This window comes from Lissotriton vulgaris, chromosome 10 (assembly GCF_964263255.1).
Source record: "Lissotriton vulgaris chromosome 10, aLisVul1.2, whole genome shotgun sequence".
Taxonomy (NCBI): domain Eukaryota; kingdom Metazoa; phylum Chordata; class Amphibia; order Caudata; family Salamandridae; genus Lissotriton; species Lissotriton vulgaris.
The window spans coordinates 85,434,132-85,458,671 of record NC_141698.1 but is presented as its reverse complement, the minus strand read 5'-3'; the positions used below and the strand labels follow the sequence as shown (position 1 = coordinate 85,458,671).

General features: G+C 42.7%; 1 protein-coding gene across 1 annotated transcript in view; it reads right to left on the bottom strand.

The window, feature by feature from the left end:
* The window catches only part of FAM20C (FAM20C golgi associated secretory pathway kinase), a 192,500-nt gene that overhangs the window by 59,021 nt on the left and 108,939 nt on the right, over window positions 1–24,540 (bottom strand). The window contains exon 4 of the mRNA XM_086939727.1: window positions 22,076–22,287. Within this exon, the coding sequence (XP_086795853.1) occupies window positions 22,076–22,287 (212 nt within the window). The remainder of the gene's footprint in view (window positions 1–22,075; window positions 22,288–24,540) is intronic.

Below are 24,540 nucleotides of genomic sequence, written 5' to 3'. Positions count from 1 at the left end.
ATTTAGTGTACCCCCGGTGCAGAATTTTGTTTGTTCTCCTTTAGGGGTGGTCCCCAAGAAGGACCCAGGTGAGTTCCGACTGATTCATAATTTGTCAGCTCCACGTGGTCTTTCTGTAAACGATGCAATAGATCCAGAAGTATGTTCGGTGCGGTACGCATCCTTCGATGAGGCCGTAGCCATTTTGAATCGCCTGGGGCCCGGGGCGCTGATGGCGAAGTCAGATATCGAGTCAGCGTTCCGATTGCTCCCGGTACACCCAGACGACCAGCGTCTCCTGGGTTTCATGTTTCAGGGTTATTATTACATGGATAGGTGTATGCCGATGGGGTGCTCTATATCTTGTGCCTATTTCGAGAAATTCAGTAGTTTTCTACAATGGGTCTTCACAAAGAGGACGGGTTTTCAACATGTAATGCATTACCTTGATGATTTTCTGTTCCTTGGGGCAGCCGGGGATCTCGAATGTGGCCGGGCCTTGGCCGAATTTTGTGTGTTAATGAACCAGTTTGGTGTGCCATTGGCACCGGGTAAAACGGTGGGTCCTGTGACTTGCCTCGAGTTTCTGGGGATTGAGTTAGACTCCAGTGAGGGTTGTTTTCGTTTGCCAGCTGACAAAGTGTGGAAGTTCAGGGCAGCCTTGCAAGTATGTATAAATCGATCTAAAGTTACGCTGCATCAATTACAGCAGTTGGTGGGACAGTTGAATTTTGCCCTGAGGGTGATACTAATGGCCCGCCCCTTTTCCCGTTCAATTGCCCAAGCTATGGTCGGCCTAAAGGAGGGCCATCATCGCACGAGACTATCGGCTGAGGTCCGCCAGGACATGCGTATTTGGTTAGCATTTCTGGCGAACTTTAATGGTCGAGTCGTCTGGAACAAACCAGCCGTGTCCTCTGAAGAGCTGGGGCTATGGACAGATTCAGCAGGTAGCATAGGTTTTGGTGCCATCTTCGGCACAAAATGGTCGGCACAGAGGTGGCCGACATGGTGGCATGACAATGGTCTGACAAGTAATATTGCTTTCTTGGAACTTTTCCCCATTTTGGTGGCCCTGAGAACCTGGCCCGAAGGGTTCAAAGATCACTCGTGATATTTTGGTCTGACAATATGACCGTGGTTGAGTGCATCAATAGTCAGGCAGCACGATGTAAACTGATTTTAAGACTCCTCAAAGAAATTGTTTTACTGTGTATGCAACTGAATGTGCTATTCAGAGCAAAACATGTCCCAGGGGTAATGAATCAGGCGGCTGATGCACTGTCTCGTTTTCATATGCAGGCTTTCTCGGGTTTCCTTCCCTCAGCGGACCCAGAGCCGGCACCCTTTCCCGAAGCTCTCTGGTCTCTCGGTGCCCCGAACTTCGTCACCTCGTGGGAGAGAGTCTAGCACCAAGGACGAGGAAGGCATATGAAGGGGCGTTTCGGTCCTATTTAGCCTTTTTGGGGACTGATAGAGAGAGGCTTTGGGGCCACGAGGAATGGGTGGTGAATTTTCTGATGTTCTTACGTAGGGCTGGGAAATCGGTGGCTACGGCCCAGAGGCATCGTGCTGCCATTTCCTTTGTTGCCAGGGCTCATAGTATCCAGGACCCGACAGCGTCTTTCGTTGTACAGAAAGCGCTGCGCGGGTGGCAACGCCTTGAGCGTCGCAGAGTAGATGAGAGGCGCCCGATAGGATTGGATAGGTTGGCCCAGTTGTTGGCCACACTCCCTGCCACATGTTCATCTCAGTTTGAGACGGTTTTGTTCCGAGCCGCTTTTACGCTAGCATTTCACGGGGCGATGCGGGTAAGCGAACTGGTAGCAAGGAACAAACAGGAGGTGGCAGGGGGTTTGTGCCAGGAACACGTTCAGATCAGAGGAGAGACAATGGCTGTCTCCTTTGTCAGGTCCAAGACCGATCAAGATGGGATGGGTGACTGCATAATCATACGCAGGATTCCCGGGTCCTCCATGTGTCCGGTAAAGTGTTTAGAAGATTACCTAGCACGAAGGGTGGCATCATGGGGGGGGACCTTGTTGAGACACGCGGACGCCACCCCACTGACGAAATTTCAGTTTCAGCGGGTGCTTGCGATGTCAATTGCCGCTGCGGGCTTGAACCCGGGCGAGTTTGGGACCCATTCCTTTCGGATAGGGGCTGCTACAGAAGCTACAGCCAGGGGTCTTAATGTTGAACAAGTGAAACGAGTGGGGCGTTGGTCCTCCAATTGTTATAAGAGGTATGTGCGGTTGCACATGTTGTGAAGCTGTAATAATGTACTCACGCCTCTTGTTTTTGTTTGGTTTTCAGTTGCGCAAGCCTACGAGGCGGGGCGGACTATGCAGTCGACCCAACACCGGGCCAGCGGTCAGACATCACCGGCTGTGAAAAAGGAGGTGTGGGTCGTGGGCCACTCATACGTGAGGCGTGCCGCGGACGTATTCAAAGCAGGTGACATGATTCACGTAGCTGGGGAATACGGGTACAGGGTGTCCTTCTACGGAAGAGGCGGTCTCTGTATTGACCAGTTTCAAACATTTTTCGAGGGTTGGTTAGGGCGGACGAGGTCACCGCCGTCTATAGTCATAGTACATTTAGGGGGCAATGATTTGGTCACCACCGGTAGACGACTTCTCCTGGAGGCAATGCTTTCCACTGTAAGTTGGTTGGCGAGGAGAGTTCCGGGGTGCACAATTGCGTGGTCCCATATGATCCCACGAAAGGTGTGGCGGGGGGCTATTTCTATTCCTGCTTTGAATCATTCTGTTAGAAAGCTTAATAACAAAGTGAGTAGGTTGTTCCGTTCCAGGACATTGCATTCTATTTCGCATGGCTGTATTAATGATGACAGTATGTATTTGGGGGATGGTGTGCATTTGTCTCGGGTGGGGAATGAGTTACTCATAGGAGACTTCTTAGCATGGTTAAAAACGTTAAAACATGACCTTTAGGTAGGAGCTTTGTGGGGGGTCCGGATAGCCGGTCAACTATCCGGCCTGTGGCGGTAAGGTCATGATCGGTGAGCACTAATTGGAAGATCCCTATGAGTGGGCGTCACCCAACACGGATGGGAGCGCTCGGGAGAGGTGGCCTTTGGCCCCTCAACGGGGAAGCGGTCCCTTCTAAGGATGGGTCGCCGAAAGAAAAGGAAAGGCGGTCAAGGCCCCTTCCTGTGTAGGAGGGGTTACAGCCCCCTCCTGGGGAATTTCCCGGGGCCAGTGACGTCTGCGACGGCAGATGTGGTAAGTTGTGTGGGGTTTGGGGGGAGGTCTACGCTACCTTCTAGATACCTCACACGAGTCCTCGAACGACCTTTAAGTGGCGTTGAGTTTATTGGTGCCCCCGTCAAGTCAAGGGAAATTGGTAGTTGCACTTGAGGTACGCCTCAGTGCTGTCGCCCCTCCCAAGTGGGGGGGGGTATTTCTGGTTAGGGATCTTGACACCGGTTACGACCTTGCCGTTGGCCCTTAAACGTTAGGATGTACAATTTCAAAATTTCAAGAAAATGTTTTGTAGGTTGTTAGTTCGGCTAGGAGAACCTCTGTATTAGAGAATCTGTTAAGGTTAGCCAAACATCGCAATGTGGTAATGAAATTGTACATTAATATGAAACTGTTTAATGTTTTAATGTTTTGTTTTAATAAATACGGCCGGGAGGGTCACTCCCTCCCTCTTCCAAAAAACTTCAAGAACTGTTTCCGGTTTCCCTCCTTTGGGGATTGTGTTGAGAGGGGGTGGCGGGTATCTCAGCCATATGGAAAGGGGCGACCACTCGGTCCCCCCGAACGTATGGCGGAGTACCTCGATCCCCCCGGGAAGCCATTTTGGGCGGGAGGCGCGTCTCGGCTGGTATGCCCGAAGCGGCGTAGCCGGGGCGCGCTTTTTCCCGCCCTAGAGTGGGCTGGCCTAGACACTGACGCGGCTGGCCACGCCCTCGGGGCAGGCAGGGGCGGGTTTACGCCCGCCCTGAAGACGGATAAAAAGGGACGCAAGACCAGAAGGCATCCTCTTGTTCCTGTGCTCTGAAGCTGCACCTCCTCGCTGCACGTGAGCTCGAGACGGAACGAAGAGCCAATTTTGACCCACCCACCAGCCCCTGAAGACAGCCAGTTGTTTGTAATAAAAATTGATCGATAAGTCTATTTCGTTTACAGGTTGTGGTATTATCGTGTTGATGTTGAGTGTGTAATAAAGTTGGTCTATTTTATGTCTGTTTTGTGATTAAAGAAATTCGGATGTAGTGTCCATTTATAAGCATGCTTTTTTCGGTCATAGTGGCCAATGTATTTTTAGTTTAGTTAGCATTGTCGTATTTATTTTGGTCGGGCGGTAAGGTCATGATCGGTGAGCACTAATTGGAAGATCCCTATGTGTGGGCGTCACCCAACACGGATGGGAGCGCTCGGGAGAGGTGGCCTTTGGCCCCTCAACGGGGAGGCGGTCCCTTCTAAGGATGGGTCGCCGAAAGAAAAGGAAAGGCGGTCAAGGCCCCTTCCTGTGTAGGAGGGGTTACAGCCCCCTCCTGGGGAATTTCCCGGGGCCAGTGACGTCTGCGACGGCAGATGTGGTAAGTTGTGTGGGGTTTGGGGGGAGGTCTACGCTACCTTCTAGATACCTCACACGAGTCCTCGAACGACCTTTAAGTGGCGTCGAGTTTATTGGTGCCCCCGTCAAGTCAAGGGAAATTGGTAGTTGCACTTGAGGTACGCCTCAGTGCTGTCGCCCCTCCCAAGTGGGGGGGGGTATTTCTGGTTAGGGATCTTGACACCGGTTACGACCTTGCCGTTGGCCCTTAAACGTTAGGATGTACAATTTCAAAATTTCAAGAAAATGTTTTGTAGGTTGTTAGTTCGGCTAGGAGAACCTCTGTATTAGAGAATCTGTTAAGGTTAGCCAAACATCGCAATGTGGTAATGAAATTGTACATTAATATGAAACTGTTTAATGTTTTAATTTTTTGTTTTAATAAATACGGCCGGGAGGGTCACTCCCTCCCTCTTCCAAAAAACTTCAAGAACTGTTTCCGGTTTCCCTCCTTTGGGGATTGTGTTGAGAGGGGGTGGCGGGTATCTCAGCCATATCAACAATCCCCCTTACCTTTTCAGGACGAGGCACTGCACACATGTTGTCAAGAGGAAGCAGAATGATCTCTTCGCTCCTCTAACGACGCCGACAGCCTTTACCATGCAGGTGCTGTTACCAGCATATGCCCTCACCACGTACACTGTTAAACAAATGCGTGGTAAAGGCCCTGCATGGAAATAGCTGCGTTGCAATGGATGTTTCCCACCCAGACATCCACAGGAGGATGATCTATTGTGAACAGAGTCTTTGCCTTTTTTCACAGATTTGTTGCAACAGACTTAGGCTTTAACCCCTTCGCTGCGGCGGCTATTCCGCCGCAGCACTAAGGGGGGGGGGGGGGGGGCGGTCGCGCGGCTGTCCCGTGCTTGTGACGGAACCGCTCCGTCATGGCTCGCGGGTGAGCTGTGCTTGTCACAAACCCGCCCGCCCATTATTTCGTCAGCGCAGGCGCAGAATTCGCGCCGCGCAGGCACGGCGAGCGGGCCATGACGGAAGTGTTCCGTCACAAGCACAGCTCACCCGTGGCTTGTGACGGAGCGGTTCCGTCACAAGCATGCAACGGGTTAAGCCACAACCCACTTGTAAATAAATGCCACTGCAGCCCACATCAGGTGCACTCATCATTTACCTTGTTGAACATGGAGTACTGCTTGCACCCTAAACTTTACTGTTGGTAAACTGTGCACCACATAACTTTCACCATGCACAGCTACATTGCGCTCCAGGGCTTACGCTATTTCCATTTTATACGCCCACATGTGTAAAAACAGTAATTCTGTAGTGTATATGACTTTAGGCTCATTACTACCAAATGTCTTTTTTTTTAATTAAGTAAGAGCTCAAGAAGTAATGTAAACAGCAATATCCTGAATGATGTTATCCGTGGACCATCAGTAATATCATCAGAGATGTCATCAGTGATGTTGGCCCTGGGGGGGAACTCCCCATGGGTGGCCAACCCCCTGCTAGGCATTGCCTCCGGCTATAAGCCATGGGGGAGGGGGTTGGCCAAAGGCCTTATGCCCACCACTGTGCATAACCTCCGGTTAGGCACAGCCGAGGTTGGCCACACGCCCAATCCACCACAGCCAATCCTCAACCTTCTGTGGGCAGAACATGCTATTTTTGAGTTGTGATTGTGGGGAAGAACATGAGTCTCAAGAGGCAAAACCTTGAGTTGGTCAAGATTTCCCTACAAATGCACATGAAAAAATGCCACGGCATAAATCATACGTACAGGTGAGCAGAGTAAATGTGCTATTTATTACCATTCTTGAGAAAAAGGAGGGGTAGAATGACCCACCTGAGTCTTAACCTTATTGAGTCACTGCCATTACGAACACTCAACAATGTTTATAAATTGAAGACATCACTGTGCATATGTATATAAAGTCGAAGTCAAAGTCAAAAACAGCTTTATTCGATTTTGATAAAAGAAAATCATAAAAGCACAATAAGATAATAAATATACATTTAGATCATTAGTCATTCTATGAATGGAATTAATTAGATTTAAAAGAGTACAATAAAAAAGATACAGTAAAAAGGCGTCTAAAAAGGGAAGAGTCAAAGTAATATTTACAGGGTTGTATTCAGTTAATTCATAGAATTCCTGGATTTAATTATAGACTTTAAAAAAGATGAGACAAGGTACATAATTAATTCGTCCAGCTGTTTTTGACTCATCTATATATATAATACTTATGTATTAAGCATGCCAACGCTTACAATATTACAATCCAAAATTCTACTTCCTATTACTACACTGCAGTGTGCATTTAGCAGTTTTATTAAACGTCCAGTGTGCCTTTATTCCACAAAATTTCCAGTGGCAGCTTGGACAATAGCTTGACTCCTGGAAAGATTACGACCTTGACCAGTCTTGAAGGCAAAAAAATAAACACACGCTGCTCTAAATGTAAACACCCTGGCTTTTGTTGTAATAAGATTATCCACTCTACCTCATCTAAATTTAGATTTGGAATAATCACTGGTAGATTAAATGCTATTGCGATTCTCTGTCATAAGCACTGAGAATTTAAATAGTGGCTTTTCTACCTGGAAACATTATGCATTCGATGTCACTTTTCATCATGTGAAAACATTTTTTCACCTGCTGTTTCAGCGAAGAACACTCCACTCTGTAATTGAGATGGCAAAATAAATTAAGAACAGCAGAGGGGAAGCATCCGAGTTTACAGTCTTTATGAACTGTGTCCAATGATGCCTGGAAGTTAAATACAGTGGGAAATAAACATTCTCGTTATGGTGCAGTAGCCCTATATTTTTTATACAGCTTCACTGCTATAGCAGAAGCATATTTCCAAAGGTTTTACACACATTTATCAAACCATTCCAGGTAATCACGATTAAATAAAAAAAAAGAGACCCCCCATATTGTTTTATGTTCAGTATGTTCGCTTAGTGCTGCTAATTAGGAGAGAGTTCTTAGAACTGCACAGCATGCCAAGAACCACAGGTCTCACCAGCAGGGAATTAAGGCTCTTCCGCATCTTCTTTTTAATGACAGGACGATAAAATATTTTTACAGCGGCAATTAAAGCCAGCGAAGAGAGCAGCACTAACAACTGGTAGGATGGTGTATTTCAAAAATATAATTGCAAATGCACGAACATAATTGCTGTTAAGATTGGAGATGATGAGGCGTCTTAAACCACAGAATGCAATTCTGAAGGTTAAGGCGCCTAGAACTTCAAAGGAAATAGATGCTGATAAAGATGTCAGTGTGCAGCTGGTGACGCTCTGTCTCTAGTACATAATGTCTATATGTATACATAAGTATAAATCTGCAAATCATATATATATATATATATATATATATATATATATATATATATATATATATATATATATAGAGCTATATATATATATATATATAGTGTGATTTTCATGTTAAGTTTGCCATAGTAAAAATAGGCCTCAGTTTAAATAACTCGCACTAACATATTTGCAGGCGCCGCGCTGTAGTAGTTGGTTTATGGAGATTGTTACATGCCTGCTACATTTGGATGATTTATTGACACAGGAACAGGGCGTGGTGTATGACTTACCAACAATTCAACATGTACAGATCAGAATAAGCCCCATGAGGTATCTATCATCACATGAATCCTGGTTAAGACCATGGGACACACCAGGTTACTCTTAGGACAAGTGGCTTAGCAATCTGTAACAAACTCTGTGGGGAATTACAGTTCGAATAACGTATGTATGCTTTTCCCTTAGTAGCCTCAGTTTGATTAATCGTTGCAATAATTTCTCTCCTATCTTTAAGTTATTCAAGTTAATGGATTCAAACATTTCTTAGATAGGATATATTTTTTCAGAATATCACAACCTCTGATTAATCTTAACACACTTTCCTTAAAACTCTGTAAAATATTTATGTTGCCCTTCTCACTCTGTATTCTCTTTCCGAAATAATAACACTTTGTGCCAGGGTACATGAAATATTCCAAAGGCACTGGTGGCTCCCAGCAACAATCCCTTTGAATAAAGCAAAAACAGAACAAACAGTGGAACCAAAAATGTCACCAACCACATAGTTCTGTCACAACTCATTAATAGCCCAGAATATCTAGAGTCAAAGAAAGACCAAAATCAATAGTATGTCTATAGACTGAGTGACGATTCCCACAAACAACCATATAATTAGTCATTCACCACGAAAGGATACCACAATCCACCGAAAATGAGGTTACACCAACCAGAAAGCATCCCTGTAAAGCAAAGTAACACATTGTACAACATATTAAACTCTCAAAATATTATAGACTATTCAATGTACTCTACTCTATTTGTGTCTAGACCACCTAAACGCATGTGGACAACTGTTCTCACAGTAGGGCCACTTACTACACAACTACTGTGTTTAAGACTTGTGTGTACTGCAAGAAGTCAGATGTTTTATTCCACCTACATCTATCATATATGTTCAAAAAACCTCTCCCTTTCGGACACATCAGACACTCATCTGTCCACTGTGAACTCCATGTGACCTCCAAAGGAGACGCTTGTCTTTTTCGGAAGTAGACTATGAATCCATCTCTAGTTATCTTTCATTCCCTCACACATGAATCTTAATTAAACCTCAGACAGATATGCTTCCAAAAATCAAGAACAAATAACTTGTAAGTTATTGGGGCAGGGGCTTCATTTGATTTGATTTGATTTGATTTGGCATTTATAGAGCGCACGATTGCCCATGGGCGTCTTGGCGCTGTGTGACAAAATAGACCAGCTAGCTTCTATTTGAGTTTTAAAGACTTGCCGTGAAGAACCAAGTTTTTATCTCTTTTCTAAAAAAGAGCAAGGAGGGGCTGTTTTTGATTGACATTGGGAGCAAGTCCCAAATCCTGGCTGCGTGCAGCCTGAAACTTCTCCCACCCCATCGAACCTGATTGGATCTAGGTACCTGAATCATTTTCTGATGGCTGGATCTCAAGGATCTGGAAGGCTCATACCATTTCAAGTGATTTTTCAGGAACTGACAGCCCGTTCCATGGAGTGCCTTGTATGTCAGACAGAGGGATTTGAATGTAACTCTTTTGCAGATTGGCCGCCAGTGAAGACCAATTAATCTGTGCACTACTGGTTCAAACTTTGGGATATCTAACACCAGCCTGGCTGCTGCATTTTGTAGACTTTGTAGTGTTGCCAGTTGCTTGGCCTGAATCCCAGCATAAAGCGCGTTTCCAAAGTCCAACCTAGACAGCGCTAATGCAGTGACCACTGTCTGGCGTGAGTCTTGTGGAATGAAAGGTAGGAGTTTTCTCATTGTTTTGAGAATGTACCAGATGGAGGATGATAGCTTGTTTGCTTGTGCCTCACAGGTTTCTGACTTTATTGACTGGGGCAGGACGTTGGCCCAGGTCATACGGCCACCATTCCTGTGACCATGCTTGCAAGTCAGTCCCCATCAGCATGACTTCACTTTTACTTCCATTTAATTTCAAGCAGTTGCTCTGCATCCATTGAGAAATGTGTTGCATGCATTTCTTAAATTTCTCTGCCGTCTCTTTAATACTATTTGAGATAGACAACACAATTTGTGTGTCATTGGCGTATGAGACTGGGGTGAAGCCATTAATGTGTGCCTCCTGGGCCATGACATTCCAGAGGTTCCTCTTCTATATCTCACCTGAATGTATGCTATTGACTGGCTCATATTGGAGAAAATGTGTTGGTTCATTGGGCCATCACACAGCAGGCTGCTTTAGATATGGTGTTAGGAAGTTCTCTACTTTACCACTATTGTACATCTATTGGATTATTTTGGGATTAATATTGGATTAATAAAAGTCCTTGCATCCTAAATAATCTCTGCAGCATGCAGTATCCCTGTAATGTAATACTTCTATAGAGACTGCCAAACAGAATTAGGTGGAACACCACAGTGGGTAAAGTTGCCAAACACCTTTCTGGAATCATCTCACTTACCATTGAAAAGCATTTAGGATCATGAGAAATGTCAACTAAATTAAAAAACATACGCTTATCATCTGGAACTTTTGCTATTCACAAATCTAACTCATTTGCCAACTAAATTACCCGAACACACATTACTGTAGTATCAATAATGTTTGTTAATTCTCCTAATTTATTTTGTTAATTTTGGAGGAAAGTGGTGGTGTGACTCACTAAGTTACTATGTGGTAATCGGACTGTGCAATCTTTGGTTTTGCACTTAAGGCTATCACCGTAACATATTTATCCAAAACATCTGGGATACCTTCACAGACTTTTGCACATTTGAATATGCCAAGTATCATTTTACAGGAATACATGTAGCTAATAAGAATTCTGGCCAGCAGTGCAGATAATTTGAAAAGAGGTGCACAATGTTTATGGGCCATTTGGAAAATACTGTATATTTGTGTGCAGGAAACAGTATAAGATGTCATTTCAAGTTGTGTTGCAATTGAGGACAGTAATTTCATGCATAGGAATTATCGATGGAGCAAATTTCAAATATTACGTTGAGCTGAAATTACCATCCTATTCCAACTAATGCACATGGGAATGAAGGATTGCAAGTGTATGAATTACAGTTCTTCTGGGAATGATACCGAGCATTCCCAAGCGTAAAACGACTAGACGCTTTCTGGTATTGGGACTTACAATAGCAAATAGGCGAATCGCCATTCTTTGGCTGTCCCCACAGGGCCCGACTAGTGAGAAATGGAAATTGGAGCTTAAGGAATGAGCGTCCCCAGAGGAGGAGCATATGAGGAAAACCAGGCGTGATGAAAAACTCCCAGACATTTGATTGGCCTGGGGTACTATGATACAGGAACTGGGAGCCACATCCCAGTCATCTCAGCTAGACCCGACAGGGGTTGAGCAGCGGAATTCAGGGCTCCCCATAGGGCAGGAAGGAGAAGCTGAGGTCGCACAAGTCGACTCCTGAGAACCGAAGTCCAACAAGTGTACACACCTAACACTGAAATAAAGATGCTGGTTGGGGGAAGAGGAGAGGTATTTGTTTAATTAAAATCTCCGCAGTTGGGAGCATAAGAAAATGTGGAATTGTTAGTATACTAGGCCAATTGTCATACTATATATATGTTGAAATGTGATACAGAGTATCCAATTTATAATAAGAGACAATTGTCGTTTTATGTGGTAAAACAATAAAGAAATAAAAAAATACAGTTAAAACCACAAAAGTTAGATTTACGGTTGCAATTCCCAATTCCAGGTTTACAGGATTGATAAATGAGGAATTATCCGACCATATACGAACTACAGGATATATTCCACAGTTAATAAATGTCAACAGTAATAGGTTTAGAGTCAGTCATGAAACAAGGGTGTTTAAAGTGAAAGGGCAAAAGGTGAGCTTGGTAAACACTTACAAGGTCATACCTTAATGGAGATACGAAAACATTCCCAATGGAATTTCAACTTAAATTAAGAGTGAAAAGCCCCAACCACCTAGTGTTTATAGAAAGTGTAGGTGTAGGCTTTTCTCTAGCACTATCATATTTTCTATCTAGAAAAAATATAATTAACATGTGTATGTACCTTAAACCTAAGCACAAAATGGCACTCCGCCCACCTATTGACAATCAGTTCTCTTATGGCTGCAAATCTACAATTTTTAGGGATATCCCTGCACAACCTTTAGGGCTTCCCAAAAGTGACTGTGCCAGATTTATAAAGGTAAACTCACACGTTTTTGTGAATTTACTATTTTTTTGGGTATTCACAAACTACGAGTTTAATTTTGCTAATAGTAATTTTACAATTGTGGAGACTGAAGTCAGGGTGGAGAACTCCACACATAAGGCCCATCTTTTTATGTGTGGAGACTCAGCCATGAGTGCAGAGTCTCTGCAGTCATTAATGTACTATTAGTAAAATAAAACTGGTAGTTTGTCAACACCAAACCAGTGCTTAATTTGAGCCCGTGATTTTCGGTGCTCAGCACCGGCACTTAATCACCAACACTACCTCTTATAATGCAAGCTTGACCCAAAGGTGCACTTTTTATAAATACCAGTTAAGGACACATTCATTTTTCATAGACCCGGGGAGATTAAGTGATTTGGACAGAATCACAGGATGTTGAGCCTATGCAGAGACTCGAACCTGGTTCCCCAGCTCCAAAGGTGGCAGCTCTGGCCCTTATGCCACATCCTATCCCTACTTATAGGGTTTCGGTTAGTTCTGTTATAGGCGCTGCTAATAGGAGCAATGGCTGCCTCCTGACCAGAGCTCCAGCACTTATTTTTTCACAAATTAACCACTGTATCAAACAAATAGTAAACTTGCACAAAACTGTATGTTTACATCTGCAAATCAGGCCAAAAGAACTTTAGAAAAATCCTAGGTGTGATCCTAAAACCCATAACCATTTTGCATGGAGTCTTCAGCTGCTAGGAGAAAGATACAACAAAAAAATCTAAGGCTGCCTCAAACAGGAAAATGAACATAAAGCTTCAATCTAACTTTAAATTGTTGTTTCCAGCATAACTCCTGTCTATCTGCCAGCTCTAAGCACATTACCAAATATAAATTGTCTGAAGGCTTCATATCCTTAATTATAATGGTTCTCAGGGTGATGCCTTCAGTGAAGTCCCTGGCGAATGGCTCTGGCAGATGCGGCAGGCAGTTGTTTAAATTGCCTAATCTGCTTTCTCCCGCCGCTCCTTTGAAGGGTATCGAGACAATCAGTCGTGAACTGCCTTAGATAAGAAAAATGAAGGCAAGCACGCACATTACAAATTTGTCTTACCTTTTGTGTTAGTTCTGCTTTTATGAAGATAAGTCACACAATCATAGTTTTAAATGATAGTGTTATCTTGTTGAACACTTCTGAGTTCTTGTAACTTTTGTATAAACAGCTAGAAACTTCTGTCGGCTGATTGCAGCTGTATCAAAATAATGGTGCAGTGAGCTAAAAAACGGTGATGGATCAAGCCCTGATCTTTGGACTGGGTAGGAGTGTTCTGCTTAATTCAGATACTCTGTCCATCACCACCCCCTTTTCTGAATCGTATCAAAATAAGCGGCACACATTCATTTTTTTAACCATATGTTTCATTTATTTTTCGGAGGTATACACAATATCTTAGCTCATCGACCAGATATACTTCATCACAACTATAACTACAGTACAAGAAAAATTATGTCAATATATTACATTATAACATTCAGAACACTTCTAGTTATCATATTATATTCTAGTTATCATTAGCTGAACCCTAATACCTTTCGTCTATCACAGTAATACGTTGCTGGGCATCTCCAAGCTACCTGCCTCACAGAGTTTCAACCCTGGTATTGGTTACCATGCAATTCATTCGAAATTGCACTTTTTAACTCACAGGAGGTTCTATTGAAATTGAAAACAAGCAGCCCATGCAGGAAAGAGTGGTGGGTCGGTAGGGCCGGGTTGTGGGGATTTCGACAGACGACCACGAGGGAAAATTAAATAAATAATTGTAAACAAGTGCAAGTATATTACGAAACCTCAGAACCACTGAGTAGAAGTTAAGTCCAAAATATGCTGAGCACAGTTGCTACTGTTCTTGCCAACAATAAGACATTCCCATCTCATCATCCATTTTGATGCCAGAGAATGAGTAACTGTCTAGCAGCAAATTGAAAAACAAATACCTTCCAAGGAATTTCCATCACATCTACTCCCTGCCAAAGATTCTGGAGCCTGGTATGGGATGGAATTCCCCGCAAGTATGAGTACAAAGAGAAAAGGGGCAGCGCCACAAGTCAGACGTTTTCAAATTGATGAATCATATATATGGCTCCCCCTCCCTATTTTCGGTTTTACTGATTTTTAAAGGTAAATACAGACAGCCAAGACTGTGCTTCACCTGTCTGTAATTATCTTGTGAAAGTGAAAAACATGGGAAACTGGTATTTGGATTAACTTCCAGTGATGTCACAAAACCCTCCAGACCAGTGGTTGTGCAGATGCACGGAAGGGTTGGTCCGGGGGTGTAGGGGTGAAAAACATCAGGAACGCCCTTGTGTATAGCTGGGCTGTGCAACCATTGCTGGACACTATTTATTTGGCTTGGCTCACATGCTCAGCAAGCAAGTTAGTATGTTTTTTGTCTTTGAGAATGAGTGGGAAATTTATATGAGGAAAAGTAACATTTTGAATTGTGAACCCTTGTGGATAAACAGATTGCCACTGGAACACTTCAATTTACAGTGATTGATACATTCAGTGCTGTTTCAGTGCTATGGATTTCCCAGAAACCATTAAAAATAAAATCACAGTTTTGAATATGGATACAAATGTTTGAACAAAATTCTTACTAATATTCAACTGCCAGCTAGGAAAATGTGTTGATATTAAATGAGAAAGATTTAACAGACAATTCCCCAATATAGCCATGTCACTGAGAGATGCAATTATTAGATTACTTATAATTGGGTGTAAGTTACATAATGTACAGATTCCAATAGCGGGCTAGTAGTGTCTCTGCAAGTGATTCGGTCCAGGTCTGAAATGGAGTTCCCAATCCTCACTAATTCCTTGTGGTTGGTTAGGAAGGAAGCACACCTGCTAAGTAAGTATGGGCGAAATTTGCGAATTCGCGGTCCGCGAATTCACACGAAAGCGAATTTGCGGTCCACAAAATTTGTCAATTTGTGCGAACTTGCGAATTTTTTTATTTTGGCATGTTTGCGGGTTTTTTTTTTCAGTGCGGCTACTGCGAACTTACCTATGCGGTCGTTTTTGGGCGTGGCCATCTTGTTCGCGGGAGGAAACCAACTCGGCAAACTCAGAATCAAGGTAAGTCAACGCAGCGCGCGCAAGATTTTATTTTTAAAGCACGAACAAACAAAAAAAATTCGCGAAATTGCGAATTGAGGATCGTTTGGCAATTTTGCGCGATTCGCAGATGGCGAAATTGCCAGAAATCTGCACATTTCGGGAGCGGAACGAATTTTCAGCCCATGCTTACTGCTAAGGATCTTTACTTGAAGCACATGCAGCCTTTAAGGACACAGACATGCCTATGGTGATTAATGGCACCAAAAGCCTCAGAGAGGCACAGAAGGACTAGGAGGCAGGAATCAGAATTGTCTAATATTCAGTCAATATCATTCACTACTTTCATCACGGTGAGTGTAGATCTGCGAAAGCTTGATTGATAAGTTGCGAATACACTTTTATGCATGGCTTCCATACGGAGCTCCTGTCATTTACATCAGGTTCTAAATCTGACAATTCACTGGTATGACACAGCAACAGTTAATAACAAAACTCCTTGCCGACTGTTGTGATGTTATAGAAGCCTTCCAGGCCAGGCTAGCAGGGGTCTTTGAGAGCCTGTCAGAGCAGTGATGCTTGTCTGCTTTGATTGAAAGCAGAAAGCACAGCTGCAGGAGGGGAGAGGAATGCAAGGATGGTGGCGGGGTATGATATGGGTTGCAGTTATGCTTTATTTATTTTTTACATTTGCACAAGTAGGAGAGACCATTTTATGTATAGCTACCCCATTACGCCTCTGCCCATTCTTGGCAGTTGAAAGTAGAGGCAGATGATTTTGAGGGACCCACAGAACTAAATTATAGATGGGTAAAAAGTGCATTTCAGGGATGTTTGTCACCTCGGGGTTCAGAGTGACATCATAGACAACACTCTTGTTGTGTATTTGATGTCATTCAGAACCTCTTGGTGAAAAAAAATCATTGCATTTTACTGTTACCCATCTATATTTCTATATGTAATCTTTGATCAGTTCAGAAATGTGATCGCCAACACAATTTTCAATAACTTCGCCAAGCCTTGGGAGCTGTGTAGGCCTGGGTGGAGTTCATGGAGTTCTGCTACATGGAACTCCACGAAAAGCCAAAAAACTCTGCTGCACTCAGCAGAGTACCGCAACTGTCGGAATGAGGTAAGTTGTGCTGCTCATGCTGATTTTTACTGCTGGGGGTTTGTCACATGCTGTAAAATCAGCACAAACGGCACCACGCACAGTGCAAGAGGATGCTGCTTTTTTCTGCTGTTCGAGTAGATTTTCTACTCAAGTGGCAGCTTCCTCAACATGAGCGGCACGTTTCTCAACGCCGCCGGTAGCGACCTGCCCCGACAGCCCGCATTGGCAATTCTAGCTGGGAGGTGGTCTAGCGTACGATTTTCCTTGCTCACACTCACCATCTTAACGTTGGCAAGCCATGCAAGAAGAAATACTCCACTCTGTGCTGCTACATGAGGTTTTTCAGAACTCCGCTCAGTACACAGAGTGGGAATGGAATTTCCCACCCATGCCTAGACCTATGGTGCATCTGTTGTTGATATATAGATTAAGGTTAACATACATTTAAATAGATCCTTTCTTCAGGCAAAATGTGAAGACATTTTGTGAAGAAAACTTTAGATTGCGTTATTGTAATTGAATAAAATGACATTAGCATTGTTGCCTATTCGAATTTCACCTCTAAGTTGTCTTCCAGTCTTGAGCAAGTGATTTTACTGGGATATGGACAAATTATCTGTTTATAATTTGTTAACAACATTTGTGCATTATCTTAGAGGCTACAATCAATACATTTCCAGTAGAATGATTACATTGTCGAACTAGTCTAGTCCAGCTGGGTTTGAGGCACAAAACTTTGCTTATGTCAATGATTAATAAAAAAAGGAGTTTTCCTTTCATATGAATGGGGTGAATAAACAACAACTTCAGTCTGGTAAGATTTAATAGTTTCAGGAGGAAAAAGGCATAGCAATCTTGTTACCTCAGCTTAAGTTAAAATCAGGACCAAAGACGTTCTTGGCCCACAAGATTTGCTGTGAAGTGCTACAATCATGAATTTCTTGATTACATTTTTGTGAAATCTGGATACATTAAATGACATGAAAACTGATGGTTTCATTGCCTGGTGAATTTCATTTAGAGATTCATTGAGAAGTTCGAATGAGTTTTACGATTTTTTTTTTTACATTAAAGGGGCTTGGACATAATGCCACAATGTGGAGTTGGTCTGCCTACACTAGAAACAACATTTCAGCCAACATTACTATGTTGATTATATCTTTTAATTCAAGTTAAGAGTCAAAGGAAATATCGCAGACTTACCTTCATTGAGGACAAAAAAGATGTTTTGAATACAGTCACCATCCAGTAGTATTGAATAACTTGCTCAGTATTTCTACTGATAAAAATGTCTTCCTTGACAGCCATAGCTAATAAGATGTAGCTAACTTACATTTAAGGGTTTTCAGCCAAATGTTATGGGAACATATCTTGCATATTACTGGAAAGTGTATCAGCATCCATACTGTCCCTACAGAAGGCAGCATAACAATTCCTGTTACTTTATCATTCACTGTAATTATCTCCGTCATGTTTACAGTAGGCCTGGGTGTAAAATTTTGCCCTGCTTGTGGAGTTTTTCCCACTCTGCGTTCTGCGTAGAGCGCGGGGTTCCTAAAAATTGTGCACAGTAGCGCAGAGTGGAGTCTTTCCTCTCTCTCGGCTCACCAATGTTAAGTAGGTGAGCGAGAGGACGGAAAATCACATGCTAGACCACTTTCCAGCGAGATTTCTCAATGCTGCCAGTCGAAGCAGGTTGCTACCGCTCATGTTGAGAAATCTACCATTCACATTGAGGAAGCTGCTGCTCGAGTGGAACATCTACTCGAGCGGCAGAAAGAAGCTGCACCCTCTTGTTCTGTGCGTGGTGCGATTCGTGCTGAATTTACAGCCTAAGACACACTCCAGGCACTTAAAATCAGCGCGAGCAGTGCAACTTACCTAAATCCGCCTTTATGGAACTCTGCAGAGCAAGGTGGAGTTTTTTTGGCACTTTATGTACTTGGGCGTATTGGAACTCTGCGATCTCTGCCCAGGTTTTGTTTATAGATGTTCGTTAGTGAGGTGTATTGGAAATTGTGACTAAATTTCCAGATTTAAATTAATCAATCAATTTAATTCATTACAATTATACAAGAATACCTAAAAAAATGTAAAAACATAAATGTAATTATTCTTAAAGATATTTAAATGCTACTCACATTACATTAATTGTCTATAAAGTGAGAGGTCTATGTTGTCTCAATACTACTATCAGTTCTCTGATTGCTGTTGTCTTGAAGTTGGTGTTTTGCTGTTATTTTTAATTACAAAACAGTTTCTCTCTCCAAACCCTTTATCATCACTAGACTTTATGTATTCCCTCATGTTCACTTTTTTATGTGCCCCAGCCAACACTATAAAGGCATTACTGGTAGGAATATCATATTGCTTACTTCTCCAGAAATAACAAAAAAGAATAGAAATGCTCACACCTTGATCTCCTATTTCTCATTACTGGAGTAAGCTTTCAAGTCCATATTAAAAAAAACAATTCTCTTTTGTTTTACGCTTAAACAAAACTAGCTGTCAAATGAAAGGATTCACTTTAAAAAGAAAATCTAAACCCAACCAATTATTTACATCTCTTCTGCTAAACCTGCTACATGGTACATACTCATATTATCAAAATAATTAAGAATACTATTACTGTATTTTCACAGATTCAGTGCTCTTACAGAAGGTTTACACATCTTTCCTCTTTATAATACTATACTCAATAAAGAGTTGACTGACATTTCACATAATAAAAATAACTGACAGAATTTTCTGACCGGATTTCATAATCAATAAGAGGTGAATGCTAAATGGAGAAAAGTGAAAGGCTGTGGTTAAAGAACAATGTAGGGGTCATAGGACATTATTAATTTGGTGACGATACATTCCAAATGTGATAACACGTCACTGTGAATATTACACATGATGGAAATTTTTGGCTATGTTTAATTATTCTGCGAACTTTCTGTTTTGTGTGTATACTAAGTTTAGTTATGGTATAACATACAAAAATGAGTTTATCTACCGTATAAATCATCGGTTTCACTTGGTTAAAATTCGAGCCTGGCCCTCAATAAAATCTATGATGGAGGAAAAATATCAGTCCTGCATTTTGCTGTAATTAGTTTGAAATACCAGTCAAATGCATCCCTTTAATGGACTGATGGATCAACATCTTTAAGCTCTTGCTGTTTTTAAATTGAAAAAAATGAGTGTTCAAATGTGTATGAGTAATGTTTCATTGATAAATTATTTGTACTTATTTAAAAACTAATTTTAATTTTAGAATTTCTTGTTTTTTAACCCTTTAACCGTGACGGACATTCCGCCGCGGTGGGGGCGAAATAAAAGGTGGGTGTGGCTCGGACGGCACCCGGCCGTTATCCGCACACGCCAACCGTAACGTCGGATGGCCCCCGGCTGTCCGACGCATCCAAAGGGTTCAAATATATATAGAATTATATGGAATGCACTTACAGAGCACAAGGTTCAAACGCAGGTCATTTTAGCAATAAGAACCATTAAAATGACATGATATCAGATTGCGAAAAAGTTAAACAAAATTTTTAAAAAATTCAGTGTTGTCCTGAAGGATAGGTGGGAGCAGACAGATATTAATCTCAATGGCAAGCCAATCTACAGTTGGGGACTCCGCAAAGAAAGAGAGCACCAGATGAGCAGATGCGCTATAAAGATCAATACATCACCCATGATTCCTGTGGTGAATTTAGAAAGAGAACAACCTATGATTTCAGAGGCAGGAAAGAACCCTTCACATTAAGCTCCATCGTTTGCATTGCCAACACACAATACGTGCTCACACTGTTTCACCTACGGTATATCACATAGACAGAGTGGCAGTTTGAGGGGAAATCTCCACTTCAGCCAACTATAGGACCTTGTACCAATGCAAAGCCTCATCAGAGATGGTACCCTAATGTACTACCATTGGTCCACTGATATGCCTCACCTGGGACACAATACACTACAATAAATAAGCTCATTTATATGAGAGGAGGAAAGTGAGAGGTAACCTATGATGAAAGCTGCAAATGCACATTATCGGAATTTACAGGGGAGGACAATGTAACATACGCCCCCAAACGTAGGTAAGACTAATCATAGACTACTAAGTGAAATTATGCTGATCTGTTATGAGAGAGTTACAGTAATACGCTACCAGCATGACATCAATGTATAATATGATGGGTAATGAATTATGACTTTGCCTTTTATAACTTTCAGTCCCCAAAGAATAACATGGGTCATTGCTAACCTGGCCGCTTTGATCATACGGTGGCCAGTACATACTTTCTTCGTTTTCACTAACATGAATATTTGCAGAGTGACTATTTAACCTTGAGGTTCTGATTATTGCCCCAGGATCTCTGTATGGGACCGACAAAGGGCAGAAACATGTTGACCCCTGTGAGGGATATTTTTGATTAATCCCCTGTCCTCTTTTTAAACTCTATCCCGGAGGCCACCTAATAAAGCTCATGTGGACCCCTTGAGATAGTTTTACTCCCTACCACGACAACACTTCCTTTCCACTCTGCCCCTCATTCGCCTTTATCCACTGCTCATCTTTGAGAAAGCGCCTCAGCTCCTCCCCGTTGAAGAGTTGTAGTCCACACTTTGGACCTTGCAGTCCAGGTGTGAGGAGGGAACCCAATGATGTAGCATGTCACCCTAGGGTGAGTGAGGGTCCGTGTACTGAAAGGATTTCTTCCCTTCCGTTTCTAGTAGTCTTACTACAAACAGCTAATTTGCAAACATACAGGCCCTGTCTGTTTGACCAAGAAAAACAGACGTTCATTGTGTGAATTTCTTCAGAACAAGGTAACAACCATGACAAAGGTGTCAGACAACTTATTTATCTCACTAAAATAAATCAGATAGTACGGCCACTGGTAACCGGTACGGTATAGCCTCTGAAATTAGAACAATCAGGCCAAAACATAATCAAATGTAATAAACCAAAGCAGGAAGTGAAAATGAGAGTCACACAGTGGAACACCAACCCCACCAGTTGCCAGATTGGATCACACACATCTGTTGCAAAAGAAGAGGGAAGAAATTGCTTTGAACAATCCGTTTTTAGCGAACTGGAAAACGAAGAGAAGGATGATCCAGTCAGCTTTATGATTGGTTGGCTAACAGACCAATCGGAAATGTTGTTCTGTCTTTAAAGCCAATAATAGATGCATTGTCTCAGAAGAGACAACCATGCTACAAGAGTTGCAATGATTCGTAGACCACTGACTTCGATCCTATAAAAATGTATCACTTTGCCCTATGTCAAAAGGTTCTTGCTAGAACCGTAAATTTCCTAACCTGCAGAAGGATGGGCTGGCTTACTTGAATGACTTTCTTTTTAAAAGTTTGGCTTTATTTACCTCAATAAATGTTTTCTGTTTACTTAAACTTGTTGTGGACCTTCAAGGTATTTCCTTCTTTAAATGTATTTGTTTAGTTAGATAAATTGTATTTACCTCTTAGGATCCTCTTGTTTGGGCAGTCTGGGAGCCCACATTAAAAGTGTGGCTTCTAGTTCCCATAGTCTGCAAGTACACTACTAGTGGCGGCTGCTGACACATAAAATTGGGGGACGGGGAGGAATAATAACATTTTTAAAGACTTACCTGACTCTGCTGCCGGCCATGGTGCTCCTTTGCTGGCCGCCTCGGTGCTCCTCTGCCATGCAGCACACAGAACAGGCTTGCAGGCTTCGGCACCCAATCCTGATGCTGCTCTCATGATATAACAAGCAATAAGAGAAGTGCCAGGATTAGCCTGACTGGGCTGCTTTGAATCTCGCTCTGGCACATGGAGTTTGTGCCTTTTCTCCACCTGGCTGTAGAATACAGCCGGGTAGGATAAACCTACGTGCACATGTCTGATTGTCCGGCTTAAGGCTTCCGACCAATCCAACATGCGCACCTATAAGTGCCCACCACTCTTCCTTCCTGCCATGGCCCGGCCAAGCCCCGCCCTAGACTGGCATTGGCCCAGTCAGTAAAATAAAATGATAATAAAAGGATTATAATTTTATTTTTGTGGAGCGATGCTCCTCTGCCGTTAAGGTTGAGCCGCAGCTGTATATTACCTTATGCACCTAGATTTAAAGTGTTTGGAGCATTGGATGTCATACTGCACAGGATATGAATAGCACTAAAGAGACAGATCATTTCCAGCGTTCAGCTCACTGAGTCAAGAGGATGGCTCAGTGAGCTGAATGCTCCCTGCTAACAAATATGGTGTTCTAGAGGACATGATTTCGAAACCTACCCATTAGCCTTCCATCCTTCAGGAGTGAGTAAATTGAGTTAATGATAACATCTATTATTATTCACGTTCCTCACCCGGAAGTGAAAATGGCAGCACGGAAGAGCAACAGAGGCAGAGAGTGATGAGCCAGGCTGCTGAGCTCTTTCCACGACACAGTATCACTGGAGTCCCAGGTGACTCTCTCAGCTCCCCAGACTCCCCACAGTCATTTTAGAGACTCTGCCGAGCGCCCCCAGGAAGGTAAGCAGGAATATGGATGAATGGTGAGTGGAGGGAATAGGCAGCATTCCCCACCCACAGATGCAGGACTTTGCCCTTAGTTGAGACTGGAAATCATGTATCATGCAGACCCATTTTTAGGCAGTGTTTTGTTTACTTTAAATATTTTCATAAACATTTCTAAAAGACACAACTTGCAGCTTGTCCTACGGAGGGCTAGCCAACCACCGAGCACTGCCATTAATGTATTTTATTTTTCAACAACTAAGCACTGAATGTTCATGCTTAACTATTGTTCAGAGTACATGTACAAGTCGGCTTACCACTTGTTTGTTTTAGTTACCTATTGATTCCCTATATATCTTCCTCGTAATCTTATGGCCCACAAACGTCTGTCACTATAACAATTGGATTGATTCCTCAGACAAATCATAGACAGGAGTGGGTGTGGCGTTGCAGCCAAGACGGCTGGATTTTCAATGGTTTTAAGGGTTCGAGTCCCGGCGTCGGCTCAACGACATGTGATTCTGGGCACATTATTTAATCTCCCCGTGCCTACAAACATGAATCAGACAACGCGTAATGTAACTGGTTCTCATGTAAAGCGCTCCATAGCACATAGGCCAAGCTGCGCTATAAAACAATTCACACAAAAAAGCATATGACCTTACTTTAGAAACTTTCTCTTAATGTTCTACTTTTGCACCACACCTGCCCCATATTCCTCGATTAACAATGGATGAATTTCTGAAGTAATTTGAAAGAAAGACAACAATGTCAGGGTGTATTCCTAAAGCATTGGGAAATATGAGTTGCTTCGCCTTCTATAAACATGAGCGTGAATTTTTCCAGTCTCTAAGAAGCATTTCAAAAGCAGACGCAGAACAGCTTCAAAAGGCAGTGTGTTCACTGCACAAAAGTCTTTAAGACCTAGTACAAAGTGCCATTGTGCTCACGCGAGTTGTTGACCCTGTGCCTGGCCTTGAAATCAGATCAGATCAAACAGCACAAGACAGCATTGCTCGAACCACAAAGGTTACCTTGGAAAGGAATTCAGTCTCACTGCATCTTACCTATCATCTAACACAAAATCCTGCAGTCATCAGCATGCCTTTCCAGGTTCAACAATTCCGTTCGATAAACGAAGTGCCGCACAAGGCTTTCTTTTAAACAATTCCGTACAAGCAAGGCCTACACAAAACACCCTATCTGACTTTTTTCATTTTTTTTTTAAATATCTTTGTCCTAAATGTTTAGCAACCAGGGACAAAAGGTACCCCTATTATTCTTGATTCGCTAAATCTTTTGAGCACTTAAGTGGCACTTTGTCTCAACATAGATAGATTTGTGCCCCCTAAATGTAGCTATTGACTCAGAAAAGAAGCATTTGGGATGTTCATGGACACAGATTTACTTTCATATGCAGAGTAATAATCATATCTGGTGGATTTTTTGCACCAATAAATTTGCAACGATTCTGGGGACAGGGGTGGAACGTTTTTGACGAGGTCAGAGGAGGGGCGGAGGGGGTGTTGCCCATAACGAGGACAGGTGATCTTGATCAATTGACTCAAAACCAACTAGAAAACAGGGAAATAGT